We start from the raw sequence: 18,269 nt of genomic DNA on the forward strand, positions 1-18,269 counted from the left end.
ATGAGAAACATTTTCTCTATATGCATTTAAATATTTTCAAATGCTTGGTTAACATATTTTTTCCAATATAAGTGTTTTTGTAATATATTCATTTAGAATATTTGGATGTATAAAAAAAGAAAACAAAAAACAAAACCATGATAAAACGAGGTTGTGACTTGTGAGCCCCCGGACGCCTGGGCCAGCCCATCTAGCACCTACGTTCAGGCGAGTCTTCTATCGGACTCGCTTGAAGCAAGGTATAGCCGCCCCCATTTGCGGCGTGTACTAACACAGAAAATATCATGCAAGAGGCACAAGAAAACATGCACAGTAGCATCGCGTCAAGAGGCCTCACGACTTTGAAGGAAACTTTTACAGGGTTCGAGTCAAGATCGATGTCAATAAGCCCCTGAAGAACGCTACATCAATTGTCAAAGAAAACAAGCGACAGATTTTTCTAGTGAAGTATGAACGCCTTCCTAACTAGTGTGTAGTGTGTGGCCATCTCGGTCACCAATTCAAGGAGCATGGGGACGGGATTCATCCTCCAAAGGCCCTGGTTTTCAAGGAGTTGCGAGCAAGCTGGTTCCGTGGTGTTGGAAAGGGTCCGGGAGAAGGTCGAGCTCGCAGAGGCGGCTTAGGTCGTGGTGCAGCAAGGGGCGAAGCTGGTTTTGGCACTGGCAGAGGTATGCCCCAGCAGCCACAGCAGTATGCAGGTGAAGAGGATGAGGATGCTCTCATGGAGGAGGCTGATGCAGCTAGGAAGAGATCGCTGGTGGGCAATACAGGAGACATAAACTTTGCAAAGGGGGCGTCAGCTGCACTTATGCCGACGGGACCTCTAGTAGTCCCTCCAAGCCCTACATCGCGACAAGAGCAGAAGAGAGCAAAAGTCGCCAATACGGATAAGGGTTTGCCAAAGAAAAACCTCACCGACAAGACCAAGGAAGCGCCCATCACGGAGACCCAGAGCGGCCTCCGCGGGGCACAATGAGTATATTGTGTTGGAACTGTCGTGGGGTGGGTAGACCTGCGACAGTTCGTGAGCTTTGCGACCTTGCAAAGCAGTTTACCCCGACAGTACTTTGTATAGTGGAAACTCAACTAGACAGTGTTTGTGTCGAGAATTTGAAATCTTCTTTTGGTTATGATAATAGTTTTGCTGTAAGCAGTGCTAGTAGAAGTGGAGGTTTAGGCGTGTTTTGAAATAATGAAATAAAGTTGAAAGTTGATGGTTACTCTCGGTATCACATTGATGCACTAATTGATGAATCAGGTCCAAATCCTTGGAGGCTAACTTGTGTCTATGGAGAAGCACAGGTGGCGTCAAGGCAAAATACGTGGGATACTATCCGAAGTGTAGCAGGAATGTCTCCTTTACCATGGCTCCTGATAGGCGATTTTAATGAAGTACTGCATGCAGGAGAGCATGATGGAGTGGGACAGAGAAGTCAAAGTCAGATTGCTTCTTTCAGATCAGTTGTTGATGATTATGCTTTGCTTGATCTAGGGTATACAGGTATTCCTTGGACTTTTGAGCATAAGGTTGCAGGAGGCTCATATACTCGTGTCCGGCTGGATAGAGCACTCGCCTGCAGTGCTTGGACTGCGCAGTTTCCAAGGGCTCGAGTAGACCACCTGACGGCAGGTTCATCGGATCACGTACCAATTATTCTACACCCGCATGGCGAGGCTTGGGTGAGACAACGCCAACATGTTTTTCGGTACGAGACAATGTGGGAATCGCATGACCAATTGCACTCAAAGGTAGCTAATGATTGGGGGGGGGAGTGCCTGCATGCAGCTTTGTCGCGGAAATCAAAGAAAAGTTGGCGGCGTTGGCCTTGTCACTTTCTGCATGGGACAAGTCTACGTTCGGAAGCGTTCGTAAGCAAATCCGAACCCTAAAGCGCAAGCTGGAGATCTTGCAAGGTGTGCCAGGGAGGGTCGGTCCTTCTCACAAAGAGCTCAAGATCAAGGAAAATCTAATTGAGCTATATCACAGAGAAGAATTAATGTGGAGGCAGCGGGCTAGAGTTGACTGGCTACGGGCGGGAGATAAGAATACCCGCTTTTTTCATCTCCGGGCAAGTATGCGTAGGAGGAAAAATCTGATTAAGTTGCTGGTACAAGAGGATGGCAATTCGACGGAGGACATACAAACTATGAAAGATATGGTCAACTCTTTCTATGGTAATCTTTACACGTCGGAAGGGGTACATGACATGGAGGAGGTGCTGAATACAATACCAGTAAAGGTAACTGTCCAGATGAATGAACAGTTGAATGCACCGTACACGACTGAAGAGGTTAAAACCGCGCTATTTCAAATGGCACCGACAAAGGCTCCTAGCCCCGACGGATTTCCTGCTCACTTTTTTCAACATCATTGGGAGATCTGCGGTGAAGAGGTAGCCCGAGTGGTTCTAGGTATTGTCTTGGGCAAAGAGAGTGCTAAGGATATCAACAATACAGTGCTAGTTCTAATTCCGAAGGTAAAAAACCCTACCTTGCTTACACAATTCCGGCCAATTAGTTTGTGTAATGTACTATATAAGGTTGCATCAAAAGTGATAGCTAATCGCTTGAAGCTAATATTGCCGGAGATCATCTCAGAGGAGCAGTCGGCCTTTGTTCCGGGTAGATTGATTACTGACAATATCATTGCAGCTTACGAATGTCTTCATTTTATGAAGAGAAATAAAGCTCAGATCCACAGGTCTTGCGCACTGAAACTGGATATGATGAAGGCATATGACCGTGTTGAGTGGGACTACCTAAGAGCTATCATGTTGAAGCTTGGGTTCAGTCAGAACTGGGTTGATATTGTCATGGGGATGGTCTCATCTGTCTCCTTCTCAGTCATGTTTAATGGAGAAAAATTAGAAGAGTTCAACCCTTCGCGTGGTATCCGCCAAGGGGTTCCTATTTCACCCTATTTGTTTTTGCTGGCAGCAGAGGGCCTTTCGTGCCTCTTAAAATCTCGAGTTTAGTCATCTAATCTAGGAGGAATCAAAGTGGCTTCAACGGCTCCGCCGATAAACCACTTGTTGTTTGCAGATGACAGCCTGCTGTTTTTTAAAGCAAATTCGGAGGGGGCGGAAGAAGTGTCTCTGTTATTGGAAACCTATGCTAGGGCTTCGGGCCAGAGAGTGAACCGGGAAAAATCATCTTGCTTTTTCAGTAAGGGATGTCCAGGACCAGTTCGAGAACAGGTAAAACAAATCTTGCAAGTTCCCAATGAGCAACTTAGCGAGAAATACTTGGGGCTTCCAACGGATGTGGGCTCATCTAAAAACGGAGCGTTCAAGTACCTTATTGATCGTTTATGGAACAAAATCAGAGGTTGGATGGAGAAAACCCTATCGGCTGCAGGGAAGGATGTGCTCATCAAGTTCGTAGCACAAGCCATCCCGGTCTTTTCGATGTCATGTTTCAAACTGCCAAGAGGGTTATGTGACAAGTTAACCTCAGCATTACGAGCCTTTTGGTGGGGAAGCGAGCAAGGGAAGAGGAAACCCTATTGGGTGTCGTGGGATAGCATGACAATGCCGAGATATATGGGTGGGCTGGGGTTCCGTGACTTCGAGCTTTTTAATTTGGCTCTACTGGCTCGGCAAGCATGGAGAATCTTGGTCTCCCCAGAGTCACTTAGCGCTCGTATTTTAAAAGCAATGTATTTTCCAAACTGCTCGATACTAGAAGCCACTATTGGGAGTCATCCATCTCAGATTTGGAGATCTATTTTGGAAGGGAGGGATATCATGAAACAGGGTCTAATCAGGAGAATCGGTGATGGATCATCGATGGAGATATGGAACACAAATTGGATCCCTCGGCCTGAATTTATGAGGCCGTTAGTTGCTAGAGTCCCTGATCCGCCTCAGTTGGTAGCTGAGCTCATTGATTCAGGTAATGCATGCTGGAATATGGAGTTAGTGAAGCAAGTTTTCCTCCCTTTTGATGCACAAGCAATTTTTCAAATCCCGATTTGTCAGAGGATTGTGGAGGACTACTGGTCTTGGATGTTTGAGAAATCTGGTGTATTCAGCGTATGGTCCTGTTATCGTATGATTGTTGAAACTAAGAGAAGGCAAGAAGATTGGCTGGAGTCACGACCAGGAGCGTCTAATCGCCAGGAGGAGAACTCGGCCTGGAAGCGGCTATGGAAAACCATGGTCCCGGCTAAAATCAGGTTTTTTTTGTGGAGACTTGCACGTCAATCTATCCCAACGGAGGATGTCAGAATGCATCGGAACATGACCACAAGTAGCTCGTGTGCCGTTTGCGGAACTACGGATTCCTGGAAGCATAGCTTGATTGAGTGCACTGCTGCCCGGTGCGTCTGGTCATTGGTGGATCAGGAACTTATTGATGTTTTGCGGAGCAACACTGAAAATGATGCAAAGAAATGGTTATTCACTATGATCGAACAACTACCACACGACAAGTTCACCAAGGTAGCAGATGGGCAATATGGTGGGCGAGGCAGAAACTGATACATGAAGGGTTGCATCACAGCCCGTTATCCACTTACATGTTCATTACTCACTTCTTATCAGAGTTGGAGGAGGAAAAGAATCCATTAAGGCCCCGAATGAACACCCCAGGTACTGCTGCACGGTGGAGATGGATTCCAGCCACAGGTGATCATGCTAAAATCAATGTTGACGCTGCTGTTTTCCGTGGAGTTGGTGCCGCTGCTGTAGTTTGCAGGACGAACGACGGACATTACCTGGGGTCCTCGGTGCTTGTGACTAGAGGTCTGGTTGATCCACCTACTTTGGAAGCTATGGCATGCAGAGAGGGACTATCGTTAGCGGAAGATCTGGGGCTCCAGAAAATCGTTATTGCGTCTGACTGTCAAGAGGTGGTGAAACACATCAACGAGAAGTCAGGTGGGAGTTACGGTGCAGTTGTAAAAGAGATTATTTCATGGCAATCTTCTTTTATTTCTTGCTGTTTTAAGTTTGAATTTTGAGCCTCGAATTTCGAGCCTCATAAACTAACTAGGCATGCTGTAAAGTTAGATCATGGCCGCTACATTTGGTTGGGGCAATCACATGATACTGCTGTAATACCGGTAGCAATACCAATTTCTGAATAAAGCCTAGTTTTGTTGCTCAAAAAAAGAGTAGCATCGCACATGAAACAGAAAATAGATAGAGACATTAACGAATCATGATGGATGGACGTATCGTTTGTTGGCTGCTGGGGGGGGGGTGACGTTGTTGATGATGATGTTGGCAACAACGATGGAGACGACAATGAGTAACACCGCCTTACTTGGACGGAAATTGACCCGTGATAACGAACTTGAGCAGTCGCCCGGATCGCTTCCCAAAAACCTAATTTTTTTTCTCTTTCCAGTGCAAGATCGCAAGGACGGATGGTTTTGGAGACTTGCTCTCCCGCACGCCGGTGCATGGCGGTGTTCGGGATGGAGTACACTGCAGCGGCGCAAGTTGCGAGATGAGGCAAAATCCTAGGTGTTTTTGATGTGTCTTTGACTGTGGCCGGCAGCAGTATATATAATAGAACCAAAGACGGTATCATGTCGCAAACACGATCTCAAACCGACTTGGATTCAAATTTGTATAGTTACCAGACAAGAAATAATGAACTTTTTTGCCAAGACATTAAAAATGAAACGACAAAAGGAAGGTTTTTTTGTGGGGGAATGACAAGAGGAAGTTGCATCCATGTAAGGCAAAAGACCGGATTTCGGCAGACCATTCAAGTGCATGTGGCTTGCGCCCCGGCCCCGACCAAAGCCCAACCTGACCAGGCGAGGCGAGCGAGCACATGTGGTCACCTATTTCTTTCCTCCACACACCACTTAGAGTGGTGGAGAAAACCCACTATATAAAGAGGATTCACACCTCCTCAACTTTTGGCGAGACTAAACTTTAGAGCCATCACTTGCTATTTTACACATGGGCCACTTTGAGATTTCAAAAATTGTTATTAATGGGACAAGCCCATTTATTTCTAACACCCGAACCGAAAGAATCTGTTCACCTCTCGCGCTTCCTAAATGGGCCGGGCCAGTGCAAAGGAGCGTTGGCTTGCTAGCGCAAGTCCTGTTGGTTTTTTTGACCCCTAAAAAAGTCCTGTTGGTTTTTCTTATCTTTTATCTTATGAAACATCCATTGCAATTTTTAAAAAACTACTCATTCAACTTTTTGAAAATGCTCATATCATTCAGAAAAATATTAGTGACACTTGAAAATCTTCACACGTCTCAAAAATATGTTTTTGACATTTTACGAAATGTTCATCCAATGTAAAAAAATGGTTGCATAAATTTAGAAAAATGCTTGTGAGATTTACAAAAACAATCATGCATTTAAAAAATATGATAATGACATTTTTTTAAACAATTATACAATGTAAAAACATGTCCACATATTTTTTTAAATGGTTTTGAACTATTAAAAATGTTCGTGCAATTTTTAAAAAACATTACACACTCCGCCATATTAATTGTTGCCGATTTAGTAGAACGTGCACTAAATCAGCGATGGTGGCAGCACAATCTAAATGTTCGTGTGATTTTTTTATGGCTATTTGTTGTACAACCTGCCAAATGTTGCTGGTGTCATGTATAGTTGGATGACTTTAGTTCCGTAATTTTTTTGTAATAGAAAGGTAGGCGACTCGCTTGGCATTGCACGATAATACATATTGAAAGGGCATTTGCAGCTAAAGTTACCTTCCGATGAAATTATTGATATTTATTTTTATCTTTTAGCCACGGTAGACAAATTTAGACTAACACAAACCTAGCTGCGTCGTTACAGCCTCGGAGCAGAGAACCATCACGGGTGTGTTTGATTGCATTCTCATCTCAGCACCTCTCTTCATGCATACTCCTTGTGTATTTGTGTTAAATTAGTGTGGACTCATGCACCCTTCATACACTGTATCAAACACCCAAAAATGGGTCGAGAAAGGAACTTTTGCTCTCATGCATTCTTCATACACCCTACCAAACACACCCTACATCGTCGCACCGAACGTGTTTTTTCCATCGACTAGCCTGACCCTCATGTACCCTAACACTGGCTGGGCCACCGAGCTTTGCCATCTGGACAAAAGCAGGCTGTTGTCATGGCAAACATGCGCAATTCCCGTTTAAGAAAGCAGAGGAGGTGATGTTTCAAAAGAAGAACAAGACATCGATGATAACAACACGTGGCAAATGAGTCGACATCTCTCGACAAGACTGCAAACGTTTGTTGCAGTTAGGTCGCCCCCTTTTGGAACGCACCAATTACGTACTCTACTTCTTAACTTGGATTTATGTCCAACAAACTGAACAACTAGTAGCATTCCCTGCAGAATTAATATGCGAGTTCCAAGCAGGGAAAGTGCTTCGTGGCCAAGGAAGAAAAAGTTACAAGAGAAGAACAGAAACTTTGAAGTAGTATTTGCATGGATGGCCCGTCAACACACGGGACTCCATCCGCAGCTGGCTTTGGAAACGTCCAAAGTCGCCTCCTCCCCTTCTCCGTTCAAAGCAAACCTTCTTCTTCTTCTTCCGTCCCCTTTCCACTGGTTTCACGCGTCCAAACCCGATCGAGCACGCGCCTCCACGACTCGATCCAAATCACTCCAGGGAGCATCCAACTCGGAGCAGAAGAGATCGCCCGACTAGCTAGCTCCGGGCCAAGCAAGCAAGCTAGCCATGGCGCCGGTGGTGTCGGCGCTGGCCAAGTACAAGCTGGTGTTCCTCGGCGACCAGGCGGTGGGCAAGACCGCCATCATCACCCGCTTCATGTACGACAAGTTCGACGCCACCTACCAGGTCTCTTCCTCTTCGGTTAATTTGCAAAGCTCCCGATCGATTGATCGCCCCAACCTCGTACGATTGGCAAATGAATTCTGACCGTCTGCTGTGGCTCTGTGTGCAGGCGACCATCGGGATCGATTTCCTCTCCAAGACCATGTACCTCGAGGACCGCACGGTTCGCCTGCAGCTATGGTATGCAATACTAGTTTCCTTTTGGTAGCCTCCTTTAGGCGTTGTTTGGATAGCAAGTACTAGTAATGGATTTATAGAAAACAAGTTTTTAGCGGGTTTTTTACAAAATCTGTTTTGCTTACTTTTTTTTACGAAGAATCAGTTTGTAGAAAAAGTTATTTGGATTTGGAAAGTGTAAGACAGCTCTATGCAGTTCCTTGTTTGGTCGAAGTCGTCTTTTTCAAAAATCTAGATAATTTTATAATAGTACTACTTTTGTTCCTAAATATAAGACGCTTTTGCAATTCAATTGAAGTGCAAAAGCATCTTATATTTAGGTTTGAAGTGCAAAATCGTCTTATATTTAGGAACAAAGGGTGTAGTTCTTAACTGTTTCTTTTAGAGAAACCTGAACCGCAAGTCCTGAAATTATGCCTGGCACATTGCGAAAACAACACATACGAGATACCAGTAATATTTTTGCCTTTTCCTGAGGACTTGAGATGCCGGAAACATGCTTGCACATGTCAAATGTGAAAATCTCCAAGGGTGACATAGTTGTTTGTAACTGTGAAAATGTGCAGGGACACGGCTGGGCAGGAGAGGTTCCGGAGCCTGATTCCAAGCTACATCAGAGACTCTTCGGTCGCGGTCATCGTCTACGACGTAACAGGCAAGTTACCTGTTTCTACAAAATACTCGCCAGCAGAATATGTAGCTAATTTGCACTGCACTAGAAAGTAGTTTTCCAATCTGAAATTTATTTTTGAAACTGTTTGCTACTGACGCATGAAATCTGAGCAGACATATAGATGAATCAGTTTGAACTATTTCAGTTGAGGGTACTTAGTTACAGTGACATATTCAACCACGGAGCTGCATCTGATGATATGAAGAAAGCACACCAACATGTATCACCCTCGTACACTGACAGCCTCATACCACCATTGTTTTCTGCAGACACGCAATCGTTTCTGCATACATCGAAGTGGATCGACGAAGTGAACACGGCGAGAGGCAAAGATGTGCTGATCGTGCTCGTCGGAAACAAAACAGACCTCGTTGACCAGAGGTACGTACACTATACATACATATCCCTGAATCTCTGTGGAGAAAGCCACATCGCACCAACCTTGGCGATTCATTTTCTTCCGTTTGTTCACCTGAATGAATGTTGCCGCCTCCAGGCAAGTGCCCACGGACGAAGGGGAAGCCAAGGCCAAGGAGCACGGCGCCTTGTTCATGGAGACCAGCGCGAAGGCCGGCTTCAACATCAAGGTTCTCTCAGCTTCTTTTATATCTAATGTAGAAGAATTCATTTTCACTTCGCTTGGGCAAGCAGAGGCAATCTGCAGCTCCACATTTCTCAAGCAAAACATCTGACCGCGGAACCTGGAACACTGACTGCAGGCGCTGTTCCGCACGATCGCCGCGTCCCTGCCTGGGATGGACGCTCTCCCGTCGGCCAAGCAGGAGGACATGGTGGACATCAACCTCAGGCCTGCCTCCGGGCCAGCAGGCTCAGGCGCGCCTGGGCAGCAGGAGCAGAAAGCAGGAGGATGCTCTTGCTGAGTTTTGTGTTCTTTTATTAGAGGAGAGATTTGTGCATCCCTTGCAGGATTGCAGTGGTACATCGCAGGGCTGCTGCAAGAATGTAATTTTGACCAAAACAGATTGCGGACAGAAATGCAAAAATTGCTAGGCGTGGCAAGAAACAAAAAATTCGCCGTTGCCGGGGATCGAACCCGGGTCACCCGCGTGACAGGCGGGAATACTTACCACTATACTACAACGACTTGGTGACGATTGGCGGAATGCTGCTTACTAATCGGGGAAGATGCTTAGTTACTCGTGTGCCTTCGGTGCTGCCATGTTTCTGCCTTGCACAATTCACCTCCATTGTGTGAGCTAGATGAATGGATGATCCGATGATGTACTCTTCTTTTCACAGAACTACAAGAGAGAAAACGCCAGCCTGATCCTAGATTTATTCAGCTTTAGTCTAGGATTAACAGCCTGATTAACTGCAAAAGCAAAAATTCAGTGACGTACTATTATGTCCAAGTATGGCAGCATGATTCACGAGCGTAGATTCATGTCGTCCGTTCTGGATGGTGAGTCGGTGAGGCATTTGATGAGTGACTTTTGACTTTTGATTTACCAAGGCGACCGCTAATCAAGCACGGTGACATAATCAGAAGTGGGTGCATTTGATGAGTGACTTTTGACTTATAATGCACTTGCAATTTGCAAATGGTATGCGCAAAAAGTATGACTACATATGAGCACAGAACAATAGTCGCTCATGCGGTCATGCCTACTTCAGCCTGTTGTGAGATCTGTTTACAACGACAGTCACTTCATGATCGGCCCCTCTCTTCACCAAGACTATCAACCCTACCCAGTGAGGCTCTCAATAAATAGTTTAGATTGAACGAACAATAATACTTTTCTTTCAATCATAGAACACTAACCAGACACGTACTTCTTATGAAAACCCCAACGTTTATTCCAATCAAAGAACACTAACCATATACTTCTCAAAGAAAACCCAAACTCGTAAACCATAAAATGATTTCCGTAGTAGTAACAGACAGCGAGCAAAGTGAGAGCAATTAATCATGAAAACATGGCAAATTGCTTCATTCCCCAATAACCTCCGCGATCAGACTCATGTCTGCACAAACTAGAGCCACTTTGCCCTTTTTTGCTGCCATCGTGATAAATACCATCCAGTCCAGGAAAAACGATAAGTTTCCTGACTTTCTTATTGACTTTTGGGGGGGAATGAAGCAGGTAAATATCGCCACAAGCATCGTATCTCTCGCATTACTCACGCCTTATACCAAGAATCTTAGCACTGTACTCCCAGGCAACAATCGCTGCCGCATTGGCAGGGAATGCTCTTGCTAGTGTTGGCCCAAGACCAGCATAACATCCAGCCAGACCAGCTCTCCTATAGACCTGCAGCATTTCAGGCATGGCTGCCATGATCAAGCAAAGGCAATATACCTAATGAAAACACAAGATTGTGAACCATCGCAGGGCATGTACCATGTTTAAGACCCGAAATGGATTTCGGCTCGACTGAGGGTTATGATCTGTCTGAATAATCGTTTTGGCAACATCCAGTGGCAGGGTAGCTGTCCAGAACTGCAGAGTGAAATACTAGTCAAATTGAAGAAAAACGTATCTTACAATAAACTTAAAAGATTATGATATACTTACAGCCATCCCACTAAGGCCGCCACTCATGATTCCTATCCCGATATCTTTTGCCACAACTAAGCCACTGTTGCTAGAAAATTGCGGAGAATCTATATAGTTGTGCATCCAATATCGGCTGTACTCATAAGTGCAGAAGAAGACAGCATTGCCAATTGCCTCTCTGTACAATGTTGCTAAACCACCACGAAATATACCCCTAACCTGTAACATAATAACAGATCCTTAGACTAGACAAAACGTAGAAGAACTTGCAGAAGGCCATTAAGCTCACCCCTTCACGCTGCAGTGTTTTCACAGCACAATCTAGAGGGCTGGAGTACCGGGTCGCATACATCACATCCTTCCCTTGAACTTGCATTCTGCACTGGAGATTTCTTGAGATTACATCATCGAATGTCACCTGAATCATGCCTCCGGTGTACTCGCTAACAACTGTAAAAAAGAGAGATTGATGCAGGACTGACCTTGGTCAGCTCAGTCGGAGCAAGGATGCAGCTGATCAGGGCTCCACTGCAGGCAGCAGAAGGAATAATTACCTGTAGCCGCGGCTTACAATCCTCAGACTTTCCCTAAATTAAAATGAACAGGCTAATTTAATAACTAAGATAAGGCCTTGACGGAAGCATTTGCATTCCAACTGCAATTGGTATACCAAAGGAAAAAAATACCTGTAGTAATTGTTTTGCTTGTGCATATGTGCCAAAAAAAAGGGAGCTTTCAAGTGCTATACCAATAAATGAAGATGATGCGCCTTTATACAACCCTCTTATCTGTCATGGAAAATAATCATGCAATGAACTTCCAGTAATATGTTGATAAAACTGTATCCTATCAAAAATGGATGGACTAATCTATTGCAGTTTTCCGTTTAATACCTGTAGGTTCTAAAATTTTGATTTGCGACTGTTGGTGAAACTGATTTGCAACTGGATCTTGGATTGGGCTATTTTGCAGATAAAGGAACCAGAGGCAAAAATGCTGACGTTGGGGGCAAAGCTAATAGAATAGGTGGCAAGTGAAGTGTACCGCGCGGCTCAAGGATGGAGATCGGGCATCCCAAGACTAGATGGATGAAGCTGTTGTTTGAAGATAGCTCTTCTCCTACCTTCTTTCGCGTAGCAGGTTCTACTATGTCTGCAGTCTTTTAAAAAACTTATTTAGGTTTCGCCTCTCGTGGCCAAGTCTGTAATATATATTTGCAGTTAGATGTCACCCCCCCCCCCTACCCCCCTTCGGGATGTGGTGGTTTGGTTTCTATTCTTGTTTCGAACTGGATGATGTTTAGCTGAACAACTTTGGTTTCTATAAATGAAATCGGAGGGGAAACCCTCTTTTGCTCAAAAAAATACCTGTAGGTTCTAAAATTGTGCCTAGCATTAACTCCAGAGAAAAATGGTAATTTGATCCGTTAACAAGATGAATGATGACGGCTCATCCTTTAAGAAATTGTTCTAACTAGTAGAAAGATGCAATGAAAATGCTGTCATAAGATAGTTGATTTGTTTGTAATTTCCTTAGCTTCATAAACTAGTTATGTATTAGAGGACTATATTAAATGAGTCTCCATAAAATCATACTTTCAATTGATAATAGTCAGATGAATACACAATGCAGTCCAGGCAATTTTCCTAGCATGAACTGTTAACTGAAAAAAGTTGCCAGTTTCATTTTGTTCTCTAGGTCTAAGGAACAGAACATGTATATGTAGGACTAGAAAAACACCAGGTGCTTTTTATAAAAGAAACACACTCAATTAATTGAGTAATACTGAGTATAAACTAAATCTAAAGTGAGACATACAAAAGAAGGGGCTTACTCCTTCCTCAACCAGTATCCTACTAGTGCAGTGGAATGCATTCTTGTAGACCTTTCCATGAGCCGTGGTGTTGTGAGCTTGCAATTTGACCTATTGATGAACAAAGTTATCTTGAATTCACATGGGGGGAAATATAAAGAAAATGGTTAACATATATTCCATCTAGGGATGCAGGGCGGCGTCACGCATAAGCCGGCCAAAGTGGGAAGTTAGTTCAAACTGAACCGCATCACTAAAAATTTGCTATAACTAAGATGAACCTGTTTTGACTACGGAGCGGGGCGGATCGGGCGCCGCCCTGCATCCCTAGTTCCATCCAGACTGCAGAGTTTTGCTTAGTATATGCACAGGAAAACAAAATTATATTCTGGGCATTCTCATACACTGGCATAAACAAGTACTTTTGCGGAGTATCCTAATTACAACAAAAGAAATGCAATTAGTTTCCCAGTTTGCCAGTATCACCTCGCATACCATTGGCAGCCAGACCTGTATGTAATCATAAAGTGACACAAACACCTGGAACATGGACCTTAGGGCAACCATGATTTCTGTAGGGAGCAATGCCTTGTTTGGAAACTACAAATGTAACATTGCTTAGTATGCCTCAAAAATCTCCAACGCCATCATTAGAAAAACACACTACTGCATGACGGTATGAGTTAATGAACAACTGGTCAGGACCCCAAAGAGTTTAATTGTGAAGCAGAAAATCCTAGAATTAAGTCAAGACAATGAGACAATAAGATCCTACGCATATGATCATTTTTGGATGAAGTGTTTTATTAGGTAGCACCTGTGCAAACATCCAAAAAAAAAAATCCAAACTCAAAGAAGATAAAAAGCTTGGCATGTCCTGAATCAATGCAGTAATGCATGCCTGGTCGAATTAAAAGACGGCAAGTACAGCCAGCTGAATTTGGAACTGAACACGACTGATACGAATACCAGATATTTCTAAGCACACTCAAAAGCCGGTAATATCAACCAAACTACCTACAGGTATTTCTCCATACTTCATCATCAGAACGATCATAACAGACAGATAAAGGGAATGATGAGAAAGTATTCTCAAGCAAGTAATACCAAACATTGCACTTGCAATCTTGTAGCAGCAACTAGTAACAACAGCAATCATAATCTACCTGTCAATACCCCCTCTCATTTAAATTCTTAGCCACAGCAATTTTAGGCCCGTTTGAGGAGCTTTACTTGGGGCTCGATTTGGCTTATGAACCAATAAGCTCGAATTCCTCAAGTTCTTCGTCACTGGTTGTTTACCTATGTAATGGGGTCCAATTCTGGTCTTAGAAGTTGTGTCGGTGTCCAACTTCACTTGTGTTTCCGTTTATCATTACAAAGGTTTATCATTACAAAGCCTTTTCCCTAACAGGCATTTGATCGAACAGCAACACTGCAGGCATAGCGTAGCATACAAAAACAAAACCAAAGCACTGGAGCACAGCAGATCAAATTACCCGGCGAGCGAGGCGCACCAATCAGCAAGAGATGGATGGAAAAGGAATCGGGGAAAAGAGGAAAGAGAATTACCTTCACGGTGTCGAAAGGGTGGCCGACGACTACCTGGGCGACGCCTGCAGCCGATCCAGCGATGTATTCCTTGGCGGCGTCGCCTAAGCCATCCATCCCAGAGGAAGCACCGCGGGCGGTCGTGCGGCGCTGAATAGGAAAACGTCGAAGCGGGAGCAACGGAGGTTTCCGGCCGCACGCCGGCGCCGGCGCTCGAGGGGAAAAGAAAAGCGCCGAGCCGCCGAGCAACTTGGGCAGTGTTTTTTCGTTTCTGTTTGAGCAGGCGTTCGGTGAGAGAGCAGAGAGAAAGGGAATGTCGATGGGCTATCGGGGGCGGATGTTATGGCCCACTTCAGACTAGTCTGGGCCGAATGAAACAACGGGTAGGATTAGATTTTTGGGCTTCTTGAGCGGTTTTATACGTCAAAAACAACCACTGCCTGTTACTAAAAAAAACACTGCCTTAAAAAAAATGCAAAGTCCCATAAACCTTGTTCTAAAACAAAAGGTCCTACGAAGCCGCCATCTAGCATCCTCACCTCCCCCTCCATCCCACCATCTCCCATGCCGCCTACATTCTCGACATGAATCAGTGTCGCCACCAAGTTAGATGATTGCCTTATGACGGTTCTTTCAATCCGGCTTGATCATGTAGTGTCGTCCTTCTTACCTAGTTCTTTTTTAATGAAATTAGGGAACTTTATTAAAAAAGAGCAAGGTTATAATCAGTAGCCAATAGGCATACTATGGCACTACGGGCATCTGGTAACCACAAGTCGATTAGGTTATCCACTCGCAACATATTAGCTAACAAATCTACAACATTGTTTTGTGAATGGTTAATACTCCATCCGTTCCAAAATAGATGACCCAACTTTGTACTAACTTTGGTACAAAGTTAGTATAAAGTTGGGTCATCTATTTTGGGACGGAGGGAGTATTAGACAATAAAGTTCCCGGTATCCTTTCAGAAGTTCATTCGCCTCGTTGACAACATGGCTCATGCATGATCTATCCAGCCTTGCTTCTGTACATGCAACAATTACCTTTTTGTTATTTGAATGAATATGACTAACTGATGTGTACAGTTTACATCTGTTTGTTCATGCTTTTATACCATACCACAACAATTTCTTGTTTGTTACTGCGGTTTGTGTTGCGATATGTTCTAAATGTATCTATTTTTGCTTAGCTTTTGCCTTCTAGACTTGCCATAAGTGAATGAAAACTAACAAGACTGGTGATTTTTTTCGAGCAAAATCACAATACGGTACTCCCTCCGTCCAAAAATTCTTGTCGGAGGAATCGATGTATCTAGATGCAATTTAGTTCTAGATACATCCATTTTCATTCATTTCTCCGACAAGTATTTCCGGACAGAGGGAGTATTTGCTATTGTGCAGGTATAAAATTTCAGAGGGAAAACAACATAAAAATATATTCGTAAAACATCAAAGGAGAATATTGCCTGCCAGAGCTAGGCCCCTAGGGACGTCTAGAGGGGCCGCACGGCTAGGTCATGTACTCTGGGTGTACAAAGTAGAACCAGTTGCATCATTAAAAAAGAACCACTTTACATGTTGGCTACTTTACAACAAGCATTTTGTTCCCTGTATATCAACCCCCTCCCCCCAATCATTTGCCCATTGTTCAAATCACCATCACCATTAGCCATTAGCAACAAATGCGTTAGATCCTACCTTACTTGCATAGGGGAGTGGATGTACGAGCTAGCCACCTATCCTCAAGTCCTCATAGATGTGAATCTGAATTTTTATTCTTTCAAAAACAAAAACAAAAATCATTGCAGGGGCATCCCCTGCCACACTTCTTTCAAATAAATGTTAGACTAGATATATGTGGGTATAATATATATTAAATTGACCATAAAGGTCATGCCATCAACACAATGTTGGGTGTATAGAATGGTATCTTGATAATAGACGGAGGATGTTGCTGGTTCGGAAAGAAAAAGAAACATCATGCACTCTCTTGTTGTAACGTGATCATGTGTATGTGAACTGATCATAGGTAAGATGGTTAGGTTTCTCCCGGTCAAAATTGTTCACTCGAATTCAATTATGAGATTTGGCAAATGTGCTTGTATTTTTTTAAAGATATGTTCTGACTTTCCCACGGTATTCTTGGTATAGTGTGCACGTCGACTACGAGGTGTCCATGGTGATTTTGTCAATCTCAAAATCTGCAGGACTAGGTGCTCCATTTTTCTAGATGTATTTCAGATTGTCTGACGCTATTCTTTTAGTATTATGATGTCACAAATAAATGTGCCCATCAATTAGGAAATGCATGTGAAAACTTTATCAATCTCAAAGATCTATCTACTCGGTCTTTTTATTGGCACGGTAAAACGTGTCTCATTCATATAATAAAGGACAAGTTACAAGCCACGTAACAAAACTGAAAAGTGCTCATAATGGTAGGGAGTACGTCCACATACGTATGTCCCTTCGGGGACATCCGATAAAATTGGAACGAGACAGAGAAGATTAGCATGGCCCTCCGCAAGGATGACACGCACAAAAAAAACATACGTAAAAATATGTATTGGTACTGTATTTCAAAAGAATATGATCTTATATTTTTCAGGTATGCCACCAACTTAGAGTCATGGATAGTCTTCTTTTTTTAGTCTAAGTAACTTGAACGTCAGTTTTCAACAAATTACGCCGTTATGCTTCGCTGCGTTTTCTGCAGGACGATTGAGTCGTGTCATTAGGAGCCGAAGTTGTGACATTAAAGAACCTCAAATGGGAACCGAATGAAACTACAGCAAGGACTCCGTGGCCCAATGGATAAGGCGCTGGTCTACGAAACCAGAGATTCTGGGTTCGATCCCCAGCGGAGTCGTTTTTGTCCTCTCTTGTTTATTTTTCGTTTTTCTTTTGCACATTCTTATATTTTTGTTTTGAGAGTCACATTCTTATATCTCTATAAAATAAAAAAAACCTACCGAGCGTACTTCGAAGCTCCTCCGAGAAACCTTTTGTTCTACCCACTGCATCGCCGAGTCTCTCTCCCATAGCAGCTAGCCTTGCGAAGCACTGGTTTGATGGTTTCGAGAATTACTTCTCCCGTTCTCCGGTCCACAGTCCACGCCGGCTTGCCGGTGCCGAGAGAGGAACATGGATGTGACTCATCAGCACCTGTCAACGACCGGCGTCGTCAAACTAGCACTCCGGATGACCAGGGAGTAGACGAGGGCAGGGCAGGCAGCCAATGGCGCGGCGACAGGACCGCCGGGGCCTTCCGCTGCTTTCACGTACAGACACCGGCGGCGTGACAAACCCCGCGGGCCATCGCCTGCCGCGCCCGCGCACGCATGTTCGCGGGACTGTTATTCGGAGCTGCCGTTTCACACGTACACATCCTTTTCACATCCGTCATCTTTCCTTCCGCATCTCTGGAGCTGCCGTTTTCCCCTTGCTATGCTTTGCTCTACCCTAGCGGTAGTACCGCGACCACAGCGGTAGTACCGCTGAAGCTCCCCAGCGGTAGTACCGCTTGGGACTTTCGGCCGTAGTACCGCTGTGCGTGTGGGCTACTTCCGCCTCGATTCTCGAACGAAGTTTTTCGTGTCGGGTTTTGCGGCACTAAGGGAGGTTGTAGGAGCGGTAGGACCGCCCTGGGGCCAGGGCCCTGGGCAGCGCGGCAGTACCGCTGGGTCGAAGCGGTAGTACCGCCCGGAGCGGTAGTACCGCTCTTCCCTAGCGGTAGTACCGCCCT

The 18,269-nt window shown here is 44.4% G+C and overlaps 2 protein-coding genes and 3 non-coding genes across 5 annotated transcripts; 3 read left to right on the forward strand and 2 right to left on the reverse strand.

The window, feature by feature from the left end:
* Positions 1 to 7,407: 7,407 nt before the first annotated feature.
* On the forward strand, positions 7,408 to 9,921 carry LOC119291733 (ras-related protein RABH1b-like). Its single transcript, XM_037570544.1, has 6 exons — positions 7,408 to 7,792; positions 7,899 to 7,969; positions 8,533 to 8,621; positions 8,909 to 9,020; positions 9,136 to 9,226; positions 9,359 to 9,921. The coding sequence occupies exons 1-6, from the start codon at positions 7,673 to 7,675 to the stop codon at positions 9,518 to 9,520; spliced, it is 645 nt and encodes a 214-aa protein (XP_037426441.1). The 5' UTR covers positions 7,408 to 7,672; the 3' UTR covers positions 9,521 to 9,921.
* TRNAD-GUC lies at positions 9,673 to 9,744 on the reverse strand. The gene has a single exon. It is a non-coding gene; the product is annotated as a tRNA-Asp (tRNA).
* Positions 9,922 to 10,338: 417 nt separating the features above from the next.
* Positions 10,339 to 14,815, reverse strand: LOC119291735 (mitochondrial arginine transporter BAC1-like). Its single transcript, XM_037570545.1, has 8 exons — positions 14,544 to 14,815; positions 12,993 to 13,082; positions 11,845 to 11,946; positions 11,641 to 11,745; positions 11,448 to 11,540; positions 11,177 to 11,377; positions 11,003 to 11,101; positions 10,339 to 10,912 (listed from the first exon to the last, which is right to left on the reverse strand). Exons 1-8 carry the CDS (start codon positions 14,637 to 14,639, stop codon positions 10,778 to 10,780), a joined length of 921 nt encoding a protein of 306 aa, XP_037426442.1. The 5' UTR covers positions 14,640 to 14,815; the 3' UTR covers positions 10,339 to 10,777.
* Positions 14,816 to 16,987: 2,172 nt separating this feature from the next.
* LOC119296431 lies at positions 16,988 to 17,088 on the forward strand. The gene has a single exon (XR_005145204.1). It is a non-coding gene; the product is annotated as a U6 spliceosomal RNA (small nuclear RNA).
* A 232-nt stretch (positions 17,089 to 17,320) lies between these two features.
* Positions 17,321 to 17,393, forward strand: TRNAR-ACG. Its single transcript has one exon. It is a non-coding gene; the product is annotated as a tRNA-Arg (tRNA).
* Positions 17,394 to 18,269: the final 876 nt, after the last annotated feature.

Source organism: Triticum dicoccoides, chromosome 4B (assembly GCF_002162155.2).
Source record: "Triticum dicoccoides isolate Atlit2015 ecotype Zavitan chromosome 4B, WEW_v2.0, whole genome shotgun sequence".
Lineage (NCBI taxonomy): Eukaryota > Viridiplantae > Streptophyta > Magnoliopsida > Poales > Poaceae > Triticum > Triticum dicoccoides.